This window comes from Osmerus eperlanus, chromosome 3, assembly GCF_963692335.1.
Source record: "Osmerus eperlanus chromosome 3, fOsmEpe2.1, whole genome shotgun sequence".
Lineage (NCBI taxonomy): Eukaryota > Metazoa > Chordata > Actinopteri > Osmeriformes > Osmeridae > Osmerus > Osmerus eperlanus.
In genome coordinates this window covers 18,374,132-18,389,751 of record NC_085020.1, presented here as the reverse complement: position 1 = coordinate 18,389,751, position 15,620 = coordinate 18,374,132, and the positions used below count along the sequence as shown (strand labels likewise).

Here is a 15,620-nt window from a genome sequence, read left to right as displayed (position 1 = left end):
ACAGCCGGAACACACACATACACCGGAGTAGGAACAGCACTCTGGGAGGTCACAGTTATCCAGCCATCTGCTCTAGCAATCAGACACTGTAACGAGGACTGATACGCACACACATACATGCAAACACACACTATTGGAACACACTCAGACAATAATAATACACACTAAGTAAACAATCCCCCCCAACACACACTTTTATCGCAATAATTCATTGCCAATAAACAAACAAGCAATGTCCCACACATACCCACACTGTCTCATTCTCACACACACACGTAGGCTACACACACACACACACACACACACACTCTTCAGACTCGGGTTGCAGGAAGCTCTTTGCACGCAGCTCAGTCTGCAGCAGCCGGTACTAATCAGCGCAATCCACCTGCAGATCGTTATGAATCGCTTACCGTCACACGCAGACAAACCCGCACACACGCACGCACACATACGACATTGATCATATAACACGGGGTAAGAACCATTTTTCTTCAGGGTGTAAAACTACACATCGTCAGAAATCCAGCAAATCTAGAAGATGCGCATAGACCTACAACAAAAGCACAACAGTCCACGAACACGCATGTTTCACCCCACCACCACCCCTTTGAGGGCTAAGCGGTTCCCCACGGCGCGCCACGCAGCGCTAGCTCGGCCTCAACGGGGATAATTACAGACCAGCGCGGCAGGGCGGGCCTGGCTTGGTGCCAAGACTGCTCAGCGATACAGGAGAGTGGGAAGAGAAAGCGAGGGTCGGACGGTATAGAATAAAACGATATCCTAAATTCTGTCAAATTATTACCAATAATTCCTCTATTCACTACTACATGTTATCAGACCAATTGGCACCTGCACCAGGCTACCACGCAAACAGAATATCGGGGAATCAAAAAAAGGGATAAAAAAAATCTTAAAATAAACCTATAAAACCACAGAAGCCTGTGTACCGGCGAAAGCAGTCTGTCTGTAATCCTCATTCTCTTCCCCTCTTCTCTCTCTCTCCTCTTCCCCTCCCTCTTGGAACTGTCGAGTTCCGCTCGTAAGCTCGCCACCCACCCACCCACACACCCTCCCTCCCACTTCCCCTCCCCTTCCCCCACTGGCGTAGCTCTTGAGCTCCGTAGGGCTGACAGCAGACACACACACACGGGTTTACGCACACACATAGATCATAAACACATCGGCGTACTGAATGACCGTCGGTGTTCCACGTCTGCTCCTCGCATGCCACTGCGATTTGCCGCGGCAGGCTGGATATTGAAAAAAGATATAAAGAGCAAGAGAGATGAGAGCGTTAGGGTGGTGAAAGCACACACACACAACTAGCAAGCCTATAAACTTGGCCCATAGACAGCCACTGATAAACATTAGGTAGGCCTACACCACACATACCTGTCACCTGACTGCATGGTCTCATTCAACTATTTATCCACACTTATTTGGGCCGGAGACGTGAAATTAGTGAACAATCCACCCGTTGTCAATTTTTCAGATTGACTAGTTTTCATGCAGTCACTCGGATTTCAGGGTTTAAAATTGTAAAGAGGCGGAAGGGACTTTGCGTTGTGAGGGACTAAACCTAAAAACCAGTATGATGTGACCTGCCTGTGTCGCACCCGATAGTAGCCTACACAAACGGCCGTGGGACACTATTGAGACCTATAAGGCGGAAAGGGATAGCAGTGGCATAGGCCTACTTCTTCAAAATACTAAATATCCTAAGCCTACCATATAGGTTTAACTGCATGAGACATGCTTATGCTTCAAATCTGAACAACTGGAAACTAAGAAATGTTGTTATCTATGGTAAATTTGGAACAATTTATAAATTGATGAATTGGGCTATTTTGCCACTTTTTTGTAGCGTAGATCTAGTAGGCATGAGGCTACTCACACTTTTAAGCAACTGTCAAAAGTACCATAAAGTTGAGGCAGAGGGGCAGATTTTATCAAACATGGGCTGCCTTGTGATGTTGGTTTCTTTCCAGGCTACTTCAGTCATATGTTTTTCTGTCGCCCTACCCCCTCTCTATTTCTCTCTCTCCCTCGTTGAGTCTTTGTGCGTCACCGCTAGGTCATGGCCGAAGTCCAACATCGGCTCCGGTTTCTCCCCGAATCCCTGTGTAGCCAAACGACGCCTATGCGCTCTCTCTCTCCCTATAGCCTACTTTCTCAATTTTTTTTCTCTCCGCTCTTCCGCTGACACGTTCTCTATTCCACCCCCTTGTTCTCCCTCATGAGATCTGCAAAATTATTTGTTGGTGGAGCAAGCCGGGCTAATAGTGGGCAGTGCGCGTGTCGACATACCAGTGGCTGCAAGTGTAAATTGTATCCAATTACAGCGGAAGATAGGGAAGGTAGGGAAATCCATTCTCACGGTGCGAAATGCGTAACGCTTTACCATTTGAAATAAATCATGGGCAGAGCTGCGTGGGGGCGTTTCCGTGGTAGGGGTAGATTTCTGAAGCATGCGGGTAGCGTTTAAAAAATCTATCATCACACCAAAATGCCAGAAGTGTGAGTGTGTGCCTGTGACTCGATTATCTTGTGAACCGGGCACTGTATGAAGTTAAGATATGGTAGGTATATGGCTCAGGACCAAGTGCGATGAAGTGCGTGAAGTTAAATGGACATGACAACTAAAAGTCTATTTGAGGCAATAGAAAGGGCAGCTTTTGAAAATACAAGGTCGGCCGCTACCCATTAGGGGGGGTCCCCAAGGTCTGACAAACTGCCTTTAAAAAATGTGCCACATTTGACAAACTTGCATTATTTCCGTTACATTCTCAAAATTGAAAGTCTATAATGCCAGGAATCTGTGTGTGTATATGTGGCTAGATTATCTCAAGAACCAGGCACTGTATAAAGTTGAAATATGGTAAAAGTATATCTCAGGACCCAAGGACGTGCAGTGAAGCGTGTGAAATTGTTTGGACACAAATAAACCAAAGTCTTTTGCAGCCATTATAAATGATTAATTTGTTGTTTTTATTGTTATACCTTTTGAACACTGGATGGTGTATGGGTATAGGAGAGCTTCATAGGTGACCTCACCTGGGAATAGTGGAGGTGATTGGGGACCGGGAGGAGCACACAGTTTTTTGTATTTTGTTATTAGTAGAATGAACCACCACAAAGTAAATTTGAGGTGATATAAAAGGCATAGCTTTTGAAAGGGCAAGGCAGGCCACTGTCTATTCTGTTCCGTTTAAACATTACAAGTTTGACAAACTTTCCATTCAAACTTCAAGAATGTGAATTTGAATTGAAAGTCAATGAAGAGGATTTTATAAGATTATTATCGTTGTTAACCACTTTGCCATAGTCAGCGAGGGGTAAACTTGTTTTGAGAAAAACAAAATGGTAGGGGTGTCGATCAGACGGAGGCCTATAGAGCTTCCAGCCCCATGAACAGTTATTGCCTTGGCGTTGATGCTTTCTGAGGAGGTTTTCACCTGTACGTGACAGCCAGGAAGCGTTTAACCAACGAGTGGCTGAACAGATAAGCAAACCCTTAATGAGAAGCCGAGACCCATCCCACGCACAGAGAGAAAACCATAAATGGCATTGCACGTTGTCCCGGGACACAAACAGCTCCACCACTCCCAGGTCCAAGTGTAAGCGTGGTGCAAGTTTTAAGTAACCAAACAAAAATCCATCCTTGATTGGTAGTCTCCTAGCCAGCGTTGAAATTCTGTCAAAAATCTTGGAGGCAGGAAACACCAATGGCACAGGACTCCAAAGGTTCTCTTCTGTCCAACTCTTATAAAGAAGTGTATTCAAACAACACCTTAAAAAGTGGTTTACAATGTGAGTTTGTGGGGCTGTATTTGACAACAACTTCGTTTCAAGAGAGTGAGTGCATTGGTCAGAAACTATGTACAGTATTATTTCAAAAGGGGCCGATTGGTTTGTGTAATGTCTTCCTTTTGCAGGTACTTTAATCCAAAGTGTTAATACAATATGTATGTGTGTTCCAAACAGCAGGAACTACACCCATAGGGTCCTAAAAATTATCATTCCAGTCACAAAGTCAGCATACAAAATAAATATAGGATATACACACAAATATATATACAATATTCATGTCATAAATAGTCAAACAAACAAACACAATTCAGTGAAATGGAAGCAATACGTGTATAAAAAATGGTATGAAAATAAGACACTTGTAGAAAGTTGTAGCAAAAACAGTTATACTTTATAACGGGACAACAGTCCAGACTTCAAAGAGCCAAAGCAATCCTGGAACTTTCTCACTAATAGCTCTCTTCGTCTTCTGGTTTCCTCTATCTTCCTACTCTAATTTCCATTCTTTAACCCCCTCACCCACTACTGGCTACACCTCTGCTCAGATACCTTATTTGCCTTTCGACACAGACACGTCTGAAGTTGCCTTGTCACCTCCACTCTTCCTCTCTTCCCCCTCCACTTTTTCTCCTCAGCTGAAAGGGGTCGGTGTAAACGGTCTCCCCTTGCTCTCCTTGCTCAGCACACATGCTGTGTACAGAACATCAGTTCAGGATGTCTCTCTTCTAGGCAGTGATGCTTCACACTCATTTACTGGGCTACATTTTCAGAGCTACAGTTCAGTTAACCCCCATTTTACATCCCAGTTTTTTTAGTACAGAATGCAGCGGGGAAGGGAAGGAAGGGGGAAAAGGAGAGAGCTGGCTTCTTGAGAGTTTTGAGATGCAGCCAGTATATGTGGGAAGCTTTTGAATTATCTTTACATTATCAACCGCTGCTTTCTTGACCTTCCTCTTTAACACTGAAAGATAGACTGCCAAGCAGGGAAGCAGTATTTCAGGTAGCTGCAGTTTTGGGGGGAGAGTGGGGTGTAGGAGCGTGCCTATGTGTAGCTTTACAATATCAGATAGATAGAACCATAATAAAAGCTGGCAGCTCATGTCCTGCTTGTCTTGGCCCGAAACCCATGCTTCTGTTTAACACACTCCCTGGATCTCTATTTCTTACACTTTGTCTGCTCCCCCACACCCCTCTCTCTCTCTCTTGACCCTATTTCCTCTCTTTCCTCCCCTCCCTCGGTGCTCAGGGTCCTCTGTCTTTTAGAGTCATATCCGGAGAAAAGAAGAGCACATTGGCGTCTTCATCATCGCCGTCTTCGCTGAAGTCTTCCAGCTCTGTCTGGGTGTACCGGACCAGCCCCGGGTGGTACTCCCTAATATTCGTCCTGTCACACAGACGAGACTGGAGCGCCAGCTGTAAACACACACACACACACGCATAGTAACTGAAGGAGGTACAACCAAAATAATACCATGAAGCTCGAAGATTCAGAAGTGTAAACAAACAAACACAGAAAGCATAGCTAAACTGCACACTGACTGCGGTACCACAGGCCACAGGGCCAAAAATGCTGATCAATATCAGAGAGAGATAGAGGGAATCAATAACAATGCATGAGTGAAGGACAGAGTTCAAATGAAAGTAGGCGTACATATGCCGGCTTAGTTTGTTTACACTGAACCTAAAGAAGGCGGAATGATGCCTCCCCGTGTGTGATTTTAGATAGCATGCTGGCGTTTAGGAATCAGAGGCGTGACGTCCACATTGCAGTCTAATAAGTGTAGTCCCACCATGCCGGCTGTCCCTTTTAAACAGACGTCAATTTGGCTCTGTGACTACCTCCGCTGCCAGCTTAATGCCGGTACAACAACGACCCCCCCCCATTCCGTGTTCATACATTACATTTACATTTAGTCATTTAGCAGACGCTCTTATCCAGAGCGACTTACAGTAAGTACAGGGACATTCCCCCGAGGCAAGTAGGGTGAAGTGCCTTGCCTAAGGACACAACGTCAGTTGGCATGACCGGGAATCGAACTGGCAACCTTCGGATTACTAGCCAGATTCCCTCACCGCTCAGCCACCTGACTCATACCTTTTATACAGAACTGCGAGGCGGCATAAAGGGACACAGTGCTGCCGTGAACAGGTCATAAAAGACAGACAGAGGCTACAGACAGAGGAATAGACTAAAAGATAGGAGCAGATAGAGAGAACGGAGTTAGGTACACAAGGGAGGAGAGAAAGAAAGAGAGAAGAGAACTAAAAGAATTGCAAAGAATGTGCCAGGTATTAATGATAAAGAAGAACAGACAGAGAATGAGGTAGACAGCAAAGGAGGCAAGGCACCTCTTAGAGAAGACCGAGAGAATAACAGAAGGAAAAAGCCTGGAAAAGGAAAAGAGCGCTGTGAAAGCCAGAGAGCGGAGATTTCATAACAGAGGGGGAGGGAATAAAACAGAGAGAGAGAGAAGAGAGGGAGGAGTGTGAAAATACAGATTCACTGCGGAGAGGGGAGAATGTTTTGACGCCGTTACCCCCACCCCCGCTCTTGTCTCCCCCTGCCAATCTCGCACCTGATGTGTGTGGGCTGCTGGGATTCGCATGCCATGATGAATAACAACCGCCTGTTAGTCATGATAGAACACGCACGCTTGCCTACAAGCACGCACACACATACACACACACACACACACACACCACTAACTCCCTCTCAGACAGTCACATCAATATATTTTGATATCTCCCTCACTAAAATATGTGCACAAACAGAAAGTGTGGTCAGGTGTATGTGTTTAAATTTTCCTTTCTTCATCAGTACCTCGTAAGCGAAATATCCCTACAGGAGGGAAGAGGACATGTGTAGGAGAGGTGTGTACAAGAGAAAGTGGAGAAGTGTGTATAGGAGAGTAGGGTAGGGGAGATGAGTAGAGGAGAGAATGGAAGGGAGAGGTGTGTCGAGGAACGAAAGAAGAGTGGTGTCTTACATTTACATTACATTTACCTTAATGCATTTAACAGACGCTTTTATCCAAAGCGACTTCAAAGAGAGAGCTTTACAAAAGTGCATAGGTCATTGATCATAACAACGAGATAGCCCCAAACATTGGTTTAGCTAACACAATAAATGAATCAAAGTCTGAAATACTCACAAGAAGATGACAGTCAGGATGTATACTCAGGTAGACACAAATGCACTCTGTCTTTACCTGTATTCCTGTGGGGCTGAGCAGGCTCCAGGTGTCTCTGTCCAGACCGAAGACAAAGGCATTGGCCAGGCCGTGGAGGGGGGCAAAGAGTACGTGAAGCAGAGTCAGAGGGAACAGCGGCTCCTGGGGATACACCGCATTGTGGAGCCTGAAGAGGGAGGCAGTGAGAGGTGAGATGTAAGAGAGAGGGAGGCAGTGAGAGGTGAGATGTAAGAGAGAGGGAGGCAGTGAGAGGTGAGATGTAAGAGAGAGGGAGGCAGTGAGAGGTGAGATGTAAGAGAGAGGGAGGCAGTGAGAGGTGAGATGTAAGAGAGAGGGAGGCAGTGAGAGGTGAGATGTAAGAGAGAGGGAGGCAGTGAGAGGTGAGATGTAAGAGAGAGGGAGGCAGTGAGAGGTGAGATGTAAGAGAGAGGGAGGCAGTGAGAGGTGAGATGTAAGAGAGAGGGAGGCAGTGAGAGGTGAGATGTAAGAGAGAGGGAGGCAGTGAGAGGTGAGATGTAAGAGAGAGGGAGGCAGTGAGAGGTGAGATGTAAGAGAGAGGGAGGCAGTGAGAGGTGAGATGTAAGAGAGAGGGAGGAAGTGAGAGGTGAGATGTAAGAGAGAGGGAGGCAGTGAGAGGTGAGATGTAAGAGAGAGGGAGGCAGTGAGAGGTGAGATGTAAGAGAGAGGGAGGCAGTGAGAGGTGAGATGTAAGAGAGAGGGAGGCAGTGAGAGGTGAGATGTAAGAGAGAGGGAGGCAGTGAGAGGTGAGATGTAAGAGAGAGGGAGGCAGTGAGGTGAGATGTAAGAGAGAGGGAGGCAGTGAGAGGTGAGATGTAAGAGAGAGGGAGGCAGTGAGAGGTGAGATGTAAGAGAGAGGGAGGCAGTGAGAGGTGAGATGTAAGAGAGAGGGAGGCAGTGAGAGGTGAGATGTAAGAGAGAGGGAGGCAGTGAGAGGTGAGATGTAAGAGAGAGGGAGGCAGTGAGAGGTGAGATGTAAGAGAGAGGGAGGCAGTGAGAGGTGAGATGTAAGAGAGAGGGAGGCAGTGAGAGGTGAGATGTAAGAGAGAGGGAGGCAGTGAGAGGTGAGATGTAAGAGAGAGGGAGGCAGTGAGAGGTGAGATGTAAGAGAGAGGGAGGGGATGATGGGGGTGACACAGGGACAAAAATAGATACATTTTCACATTGAGAGTGTGGGGGATGAAACAAACAGAAACAAAAATAAGAACACAAACATGTGCAAACATTACGTTATACAAAACAGGACTGGGCGGTATGGCCTTAAACGTATATAACGGTAGAATTCGAAGGAATCTTAACATTTCCATTCCATTTGTTTCAATAGAATGCAATCTGCACCGGCGCGGAGTTGAATTTTTCCAACTTTTGCAGAATTGCCTTTGAAAAAGAGCTAAGACCAACCAATTCTTATATGTTTACTGTATAGGTTAGGGTTAGATGGGTCAGTTACAACGTCACATTCTCTCTGTAGAGCGAACACCATAGGAAACCTACTCAAACTTGACTTTTGTGGTCATTGTGTGATGGCAAACTCTGTATCACTGCTCTTTGTAGCATTGGTTGTGCTTAAGTCACTAGGGCGGGCTGAATTTGGTTGTTCCACAGCATCCGCAGCCTCTCGGAGGACCAGCGATACAGCTTGTGATTGCAGGCCTTTGCGGACTCAGTCTGTAAACGTTTGAAGTAGTGTCATATAAAACCAAACGATAAATCCTGAAAACAAGGCTTTCCTCCATCTGTGCAATATTGGTTATGGGGATGCGGGAGATTGCTTGCAATGTTTGAGTTAAAGTTCTGTACGGTAATTTTATGCCGTAATTATATCCATACCGTAGGGAAAATCATGTCATGTATGACAAAATAAATTCTGCAAACCAATAATGAAAAAAATCCAGGTCAGTTGTCCCACCCCCAACAGGCGCAACTGCAAGAAAACCTCAACTCAAAGATAATTATAAATCAGGGCTCGCATTTCAACATGTTCACACGCGACACCTTGTATTCCTCACGCTGAGAAGGGATAACTTGTCCGGCTAGATACAATTAATGGACGAGGCGCAGGCATACGGAGGGAATTTTTCTGCCAAGTTGATATCGGTCTTGAGTTATACAGACTCGAGTCAGCTCAAGACCCCCCCCCCCCCCCCCTCCACCCAGACAGTAAATTATTTTGAAGCTCACCATTCAGTGACCATTTTAATTGAATTGTTTTCACATGCTAGATGGCTCAAACATAATATTGTAGGGCTGAACTAAGCAGATTTCTTTTGCGCCATTGCTGTGCATGACTGTTGCTATGAGAGATGTCGAGATGTCAATCAAAACGTTATCAGCCACGCCTACAGTCACCATTCACTATTTTCTTGGGGCTTTAAAAGGTTACGTGAAAGGTAGGTTGATACATTTCTGGCTGCCATGCCAACAGCACTTCACAAGGACAAGAGGAAGAGAGAGCTCGACTCCCTCTTCTCCTTACCCTTTTCAACCGTCGCTTAGCTTTCAGATTTGTGGCCTTTCTGTCTGTACTTCCTTCGCAATTTCTCTTACGTTTTCACTGCATCTCTCTCACACTTTCTCTGCATCCCCTCTTTATATTTCTCTAACATATAGCAGAAATATTTTTTAAGGACGTTTTACTCAAACTACGGGGCCAGGATATCAAAGTCTAAAACTAGAAGTTTGTATTGGATATTTGGCTTGCTTTAGGCATAAATAAATCACATTTGTGGTGCACTTCACGTGTGGGGGTGAAACCTTTTTGATGTAATTGATGGAGATGTATAGCTCAGTGGATCAACAAGTTGAGCCACTGGGGGCGCTAACCTGACTTGCCAGATGGTTTGTTACATATAACCAACTGGGAAATTGTCCTTGGAAACAGTTTGGAAAGGGCACTTTCAAAAATATTTGTCAGGTGATTGGATAACCCCACTATCACTGTCTATCACTGTCTAACTTGAACCACGTTTGTAGCTACCAGTAATTCCTCTTAGGATACTGATTGATCCGGTCTGGCCATGAGCCATGAGAGTTTCACAGTTTTTCAAACACCATAAATAAAGTCAGAATTCAATGCACAATAAACCAGGGGCCTCATTTATAAAACTGTGCGGAGGATTCATAAAAAATTGGCATGTGGACAAAATACAGAAAGTGCTTACGCATGGTGCTACAGACACAAGTTGTCGTGTTTGTAGCACCATGGTCCTGAAGGAACGTTGTTCCAGGAGAAAGATTCCTTCCTTTATTAGCTATAGTGTTTGTAGAGAGTGTTCATAGGGAGTCAGGTGGCTGAGCGGTTAGGGAAGCGGGCTAGTAATCTGAAGGTTGCCAGTTCGATTCCCCGGCTGTGCCGAATGACGTTGTGTCCTTGGGCAAGGCACTTCACCCTACTTGCCTCGGGGAGAATGTCCCTGTACTTAATGTAAGTCGCTCTGGATAAGAGCGTCTGCTAAATGACTAAATGTAAATGTTCATAGATTTGTTTACGTGACTTCTGCCATTGTTAATGTTGTGCTTGGTTCAGGGAAAAATGAGATGTACATTGTGACGTATGACCTGGCTCCTTGCTGGCTTTCTAGCCCGAGGAAAATCTAACCGTTTCTTAGAAGGCTCGGCAGTTGAGCCAACTCCGAACAGGCACTAGCACCAGGTCTGAACTAGCACCCGGTTCACACTGGTGGAAAACAGGTACAGGGGGAAAACCAGCAGCTGTATATATTCATTTCACTTCCCATTGAAGGTGAAATAAATCAGAAGTCCCCCCCCCGCAACACACACACACACAAAGCCTGCCTGATCTGCAGAGCTTTTTTACACACATGCAGTTTGGCGAGTCCCTTGACACACACGTATGCACAAAAGCATCTCTACACCCATACACACCACACTCATGAATACCTAACATACAATGACAAATTCACACTGTCAACAGCTTTGCCCAAGGCATTCAGAGACATAGGCACAGCAAGGAAAAAAAGAAACCAAGAGAAGAATGTGTGTGTGCCTGTGTGGGGTCATCAATAAGTCAGGAAATGTGGCGTTGGTGATGAGGAGGGTGCAAGAGGTGGTAAATGTTGTAAAGAACTGGTCACTGACATGGGGATTTCGAATGTCAAGGTCAAGACATGTTTCATGGTAATTACAAGGAGGAATCTGTAGGGGGTACAGCTAAAGAGGTATGTGCAGGAGATAGGGATGTTGTATGAGTTTAGGTACTTGGGGCTATAGATGGATGCCATGCTTACATGGAGGAAGCATATAGAGTGGCTGGAGGTTAACTGCTCCACTGGTGTTGAACCTCATTCAAGCAGTGGTGGGATGTGATCGGGAAGCAGAATACACATGACCCATTAGGTCAGCAATCGACTTTGGATGCTTTGTGTATGGGTCGGCAGCTAAGATGGTGCTGCAGCGACTGGATAGAATACGGGCGAGAGTACTTAGGCTGTGTGCTGGACTACACAGTTGAAACATTGCCAGAGGGTGCATTGGAGATACTGCTGGACCCAAGGAGGAAGCAGACGGTGCTGGTCTAATGGGCCAGGCTGAAGGAGAGTGGTGGGGGAGGAGGGGGGGGGGAACCTTGCAGTGGTATTGAGGATTGTTTGGGTTTGAGGAGAGAAACAGAGGTGGGGTGAGGGATTTTGGATGGGTGATTGGGGAGGTGGTGGAGTTTGGGATGGAGAATAGGTTGGTAGGGCCGGTGGCTACACGGAAGTCTCCTCTGCTGATGGTGGATTTAGGATGATTGACAGGAGGAGGGAGTGGCAAGGAGAGGAAGATGTAACGTGAGGTGTTGATGAGGTCGATGGTTTTATTGGGTGAGCAGGTGTGTTAAGGGTACGGTGAGTGTAATAGGGTGCATGTGGGAAGAGGTGGTGTGGAATAGGCTGAGGTTAAGGTACACAGGGTTGAATGCAAAGCTGAAGGTCATAGGGAGGCATTATACTGGGTTTTTTGAGGGGTGTTTTGCGGAGGAGACAGAAGAGCATGCATTGTTGCATTGTGAATTGTTTGATGTAGACCAGGGGTGTCAAACCCTGGTCCTCGAGGGCCGCTGTCCTGCATGTTTTAGATGTTTCCCTGCTCCAACACACCTGATTCAATTAAATGGGTTGTTGTAAGGACCATTCATTCAAATCAGGTGAGCTGGATCAGGGAAACATCTAAAACATGCAGGACAGCGGGCCTCGAGAACCAAGGTTTGACACCCCTGATGTAGACAGAGTAGTTATTTGAGGTAGACACCTCTCAGACAGGTGGCTGAGAGGGTTAGGGAGGCTGGACAGGGTTGGGGTATGTTTGGGGTGGTTAGGTCAGTGGGTACATTTCTTAAGAGCACAAGGTTGTGGAGTACTGTAGGCTGTAATGTAGGTAGGCTGTGACGGGCCACACGCATGCACAAAGGAAGATAACTCAGGAAATAAATGTCTCATTGGTTTGACTGGATGCAGAGATGTGGTTTGTGTGTATGTGTCCGTGGTGAGTGTACCGTTAGGGCCATGTATATTTGGACACTGACACACTTATTTTGGCTGTTTACCAAAACATATTCAAGTTACAGTTAAATAATAGGCTTAAAGTGCAGTCCTTCAGCTTCAATTTAAGGGTACTCACATCCAAATTGGAGGGAAGGTTTATAAATTACAACTATTTAATACTATGCAACCCCTTTTTTTAAAGGGGTCATTGACTGCAAAACCGAATATACCTTGTCATAGTTGAATAACGACGGTGGGTAAAATGGACATACAGTGAACCTCAAAGTCCATTGACACCTCTTTCCTATGCAAATCTCACAATTTGAAACTGCCGCTGTAAAACAGTCGGTTTCCAAAAAGCCACATTGTGACGTCATAAATGTGGCTAGACTTTTTTTGGCTCTGGTCTGTACCTTTGTCATGCCCCAAAAATTAGTTTAGCTAAGACACTAGTTTAGCTGCGCGCTGCTCTGTGTACTTCCACGGGAATTACAAAGAAGAAAGTTGGGGAAGTTTTTCAAGGATATTGAAAATGGACCACGGTCGTAAATGCAGTGTTCCAGGCTGTATAGGGAATGCTGACACTTTTCATAGTCTTCCCAAGGAACCAAACACTCGACGGGCATGGCTGATGTTTGTCTATGAGAAGATCCCTGTGAAGTTCGACACTCAATTATTCATTTGCTCGAACCATTTCACCAGACAGTTTTGAAAACCTTAGACAATTTAAAGCAGGATTTGCTAAGCCATTGTTGCTGAAGAGGTGCTGTTCCGATCGTATGCTCATCACAACCGCAAGCTGTAAGTATCATTTTGTCACTAACAGCTATTAGCAATGCTAACGTATCCTGTATCTAGCATAGGTAGAATGTGTGATGATTTAGTTTATTGGCATGGGGCTAATAACCTGTGTTGTCATGTAAGTCTACAATTCACGATGCATGTTTGGCAATGTTGCGTCTTTGCTGCGCAGCTTCAGGGTTTCCCGCAGCACTTTGCTGTTGAGGCGGCCGCCTTAGCAACACACGCCTGCCGCCTTAACTACGTTGAAAGAAAAAAAAAAAAAACGTTTTCTCCCTTTCGTTCCAACGGCAGTCTCCCTTCTCTAGAGAACTTCATTTTTGGAGGACAACTAACCAAAACTTATGGCAGAAAGACCAAAAAACTACTTAAGACAGCTGCCGTAAAGGCCTGGCAAAGCACCACAAAGGAGGAAACCCAATGTTTGGTGATGTCCATGTGTTCCAGACTTCAAGATGTCATTGCTTGCAAAGTATTACAAATTAAAATTGTATTTATTATTATGTAAATGTATACAATTACATTTAAGGAACTGAAATAAGGGGACTGTGAATAAAAATGGTTGCAATTCCAAAATGTTTCATACATTTGTGTTCAACCCCTTAAATTTAAGCTTAATATCTGCATTTCAATTGCATCTCGGTTGTTTCATTTCAAATCCAGTGTGGTAGCTAGCGTACAGAGACGAAATTATAAAAATGGTTTCACGGTCCAAATATTTCCAGACTGCATAACTGTATATGATTGAGAGACTTGTTGCTCTTGTTAGTTAGTTGTAACGGTTTCAAATTCTTGTACTCGCTGTGAAATATATTACTGTTGATTGTTTTTTCTACAGGTACACTCTTGCATTTTTGTGGGGAGTTTCATGTTGTTCAATTGTAACTTGTTTAACTGCATGCTCTTATGGTTCTTCCCTTTGGCACTTATTTGGTTTTCCACAAAGTATGCTTCATGTTTTGGCTGCTCGCAATGTTTGGGGCTACATTGTTGTTATGATCAGTGACCTATGCTCTTTTGTAAAGCTCTCTCTTGGAAGTCGCTTTGGATAAAAGCGTCTGCTAAATGCATAAATGTAAATGTAATATGCTATTGAGTGAGTGACTGATCGAGTGAGTGTTTGTGGTGGGGGCTATTTCTGGTTACTTCTTTTTTTCTTGCCACCGCCAAAACACAATCGGCATCCAGGAAATGAGAGCTGGCAGCCAGCAATCAACTACTTGCCACTCACTCACTCACACACACGCCGCACCTCTTACTGCCAAGCAACACGCACCATGGCAACGGAACAGCTGCAATTAGAGGCAAAAAGCTTTTCCCCTCACCTGGGGGAGAGAAATGAAAAGGAGGATATATAAAAAATTGATACAGAGAGAATGGGATAAGAGAGCAGAGTGTGGTGGCATAGAGAAAGATAAAGGTGTGTATAATGAGGGAAAATGGATAGCAAGACAGGGAAGTGGATAGAAAAATCAATTTGTGTCAAAGAGGTAGAGAGAAAAAAGAGCAAGCCTGGAAAATAAAAAAGGAAAACATTATAAAGACATGAAACTGCGTTAGAGAGAAGCTACTGGTGGAGAGACCGATGTGTCAGCCAGGGAGAAAAAGTGAGAGAGAGCAGGAGAAAGAATGAATGAGAGATAGAGGGAAATGGTTTGAATAACAGTGACAAAGCAGAGGAAAGCAAATCGGAAGAAGCCGAGGGAAGCAAAGAGTTGGAATGACAGACACAGAGAGGTCTCAGGACTGAGAGAAAGAAAACGGCATCACAGAAATTAAAGAGACAGATAGGGAAATGTATAAAAGACAAGGATGAACGATAAAATAAGAAAATGTTATGAAACCTTTTTCACACCTAGTATTACTCTCTGTTCATACCATAAGGCTGTTTAGCACACGAGTAAGGCTGGTTTTGTTTCGACATCCCTAAAAGCACGAACGTCCTGTTCATTTCCCGTTTTGTTTGAGTTTTTCTTGCAGAACACCTCTGTGATAAGAAGGTTTATAACAGTCTACCAAAAAAGGATGTTTCGGAATCTGTGGGGAAAAAATGGGCGTTTATCTGCTAATGCGAGCATAGTTTTTGAGGCATTCTCTCCCCCTCTGTGACTTACGTGGTTTAGGGATACAAGCAAAACAGTTCAACCTGACTGTTCACCTGTGCTGTTTGGTCTGTGTGTATATGCGAGTACTGTATGAGAGGGAGCAAGCGAAAGAGATAGAAGGTAGAGAAATAAAGTGGAGGACATGTGTGTGTGTGTGTGCAGTGTTCTGATACATTAGTGTGGCTAATGAAAGATGAATGAGATGAGAGAGC

General features: G+C 44.9%; 1 protein-coding gene across 1 annotated transcript in view; it reads right to left on the bottom strand.

Annotated features, from left to right (window-relative positions):
• Positions 1–3,008: 3,008 nt before the first annotated feature.
• Positions 3,009–15,620, bottom strand: part of si:dkey-100n23.5 — a 35,560-nt gene continuing 22,948 nt past the window's right edge. Inside the window, exons 12-13 of the mRNA XM_062457656.1 lie at positions 7,020–7,167; positions 3,009–5,223 (exon numbers count right to left, since the gene is read on the bottom strand). Of these exons, the coding sequence (XP_062313640.1) occupies positions 5,053–5,223; positions 7,020–7,167 (319 nt within the window). The 3' untranslated portion in view covers positions 3,009–5,052. The remainder of the gene's footprint in view (positions 5,224–7,019; positions 7,168–15,620) is intronic.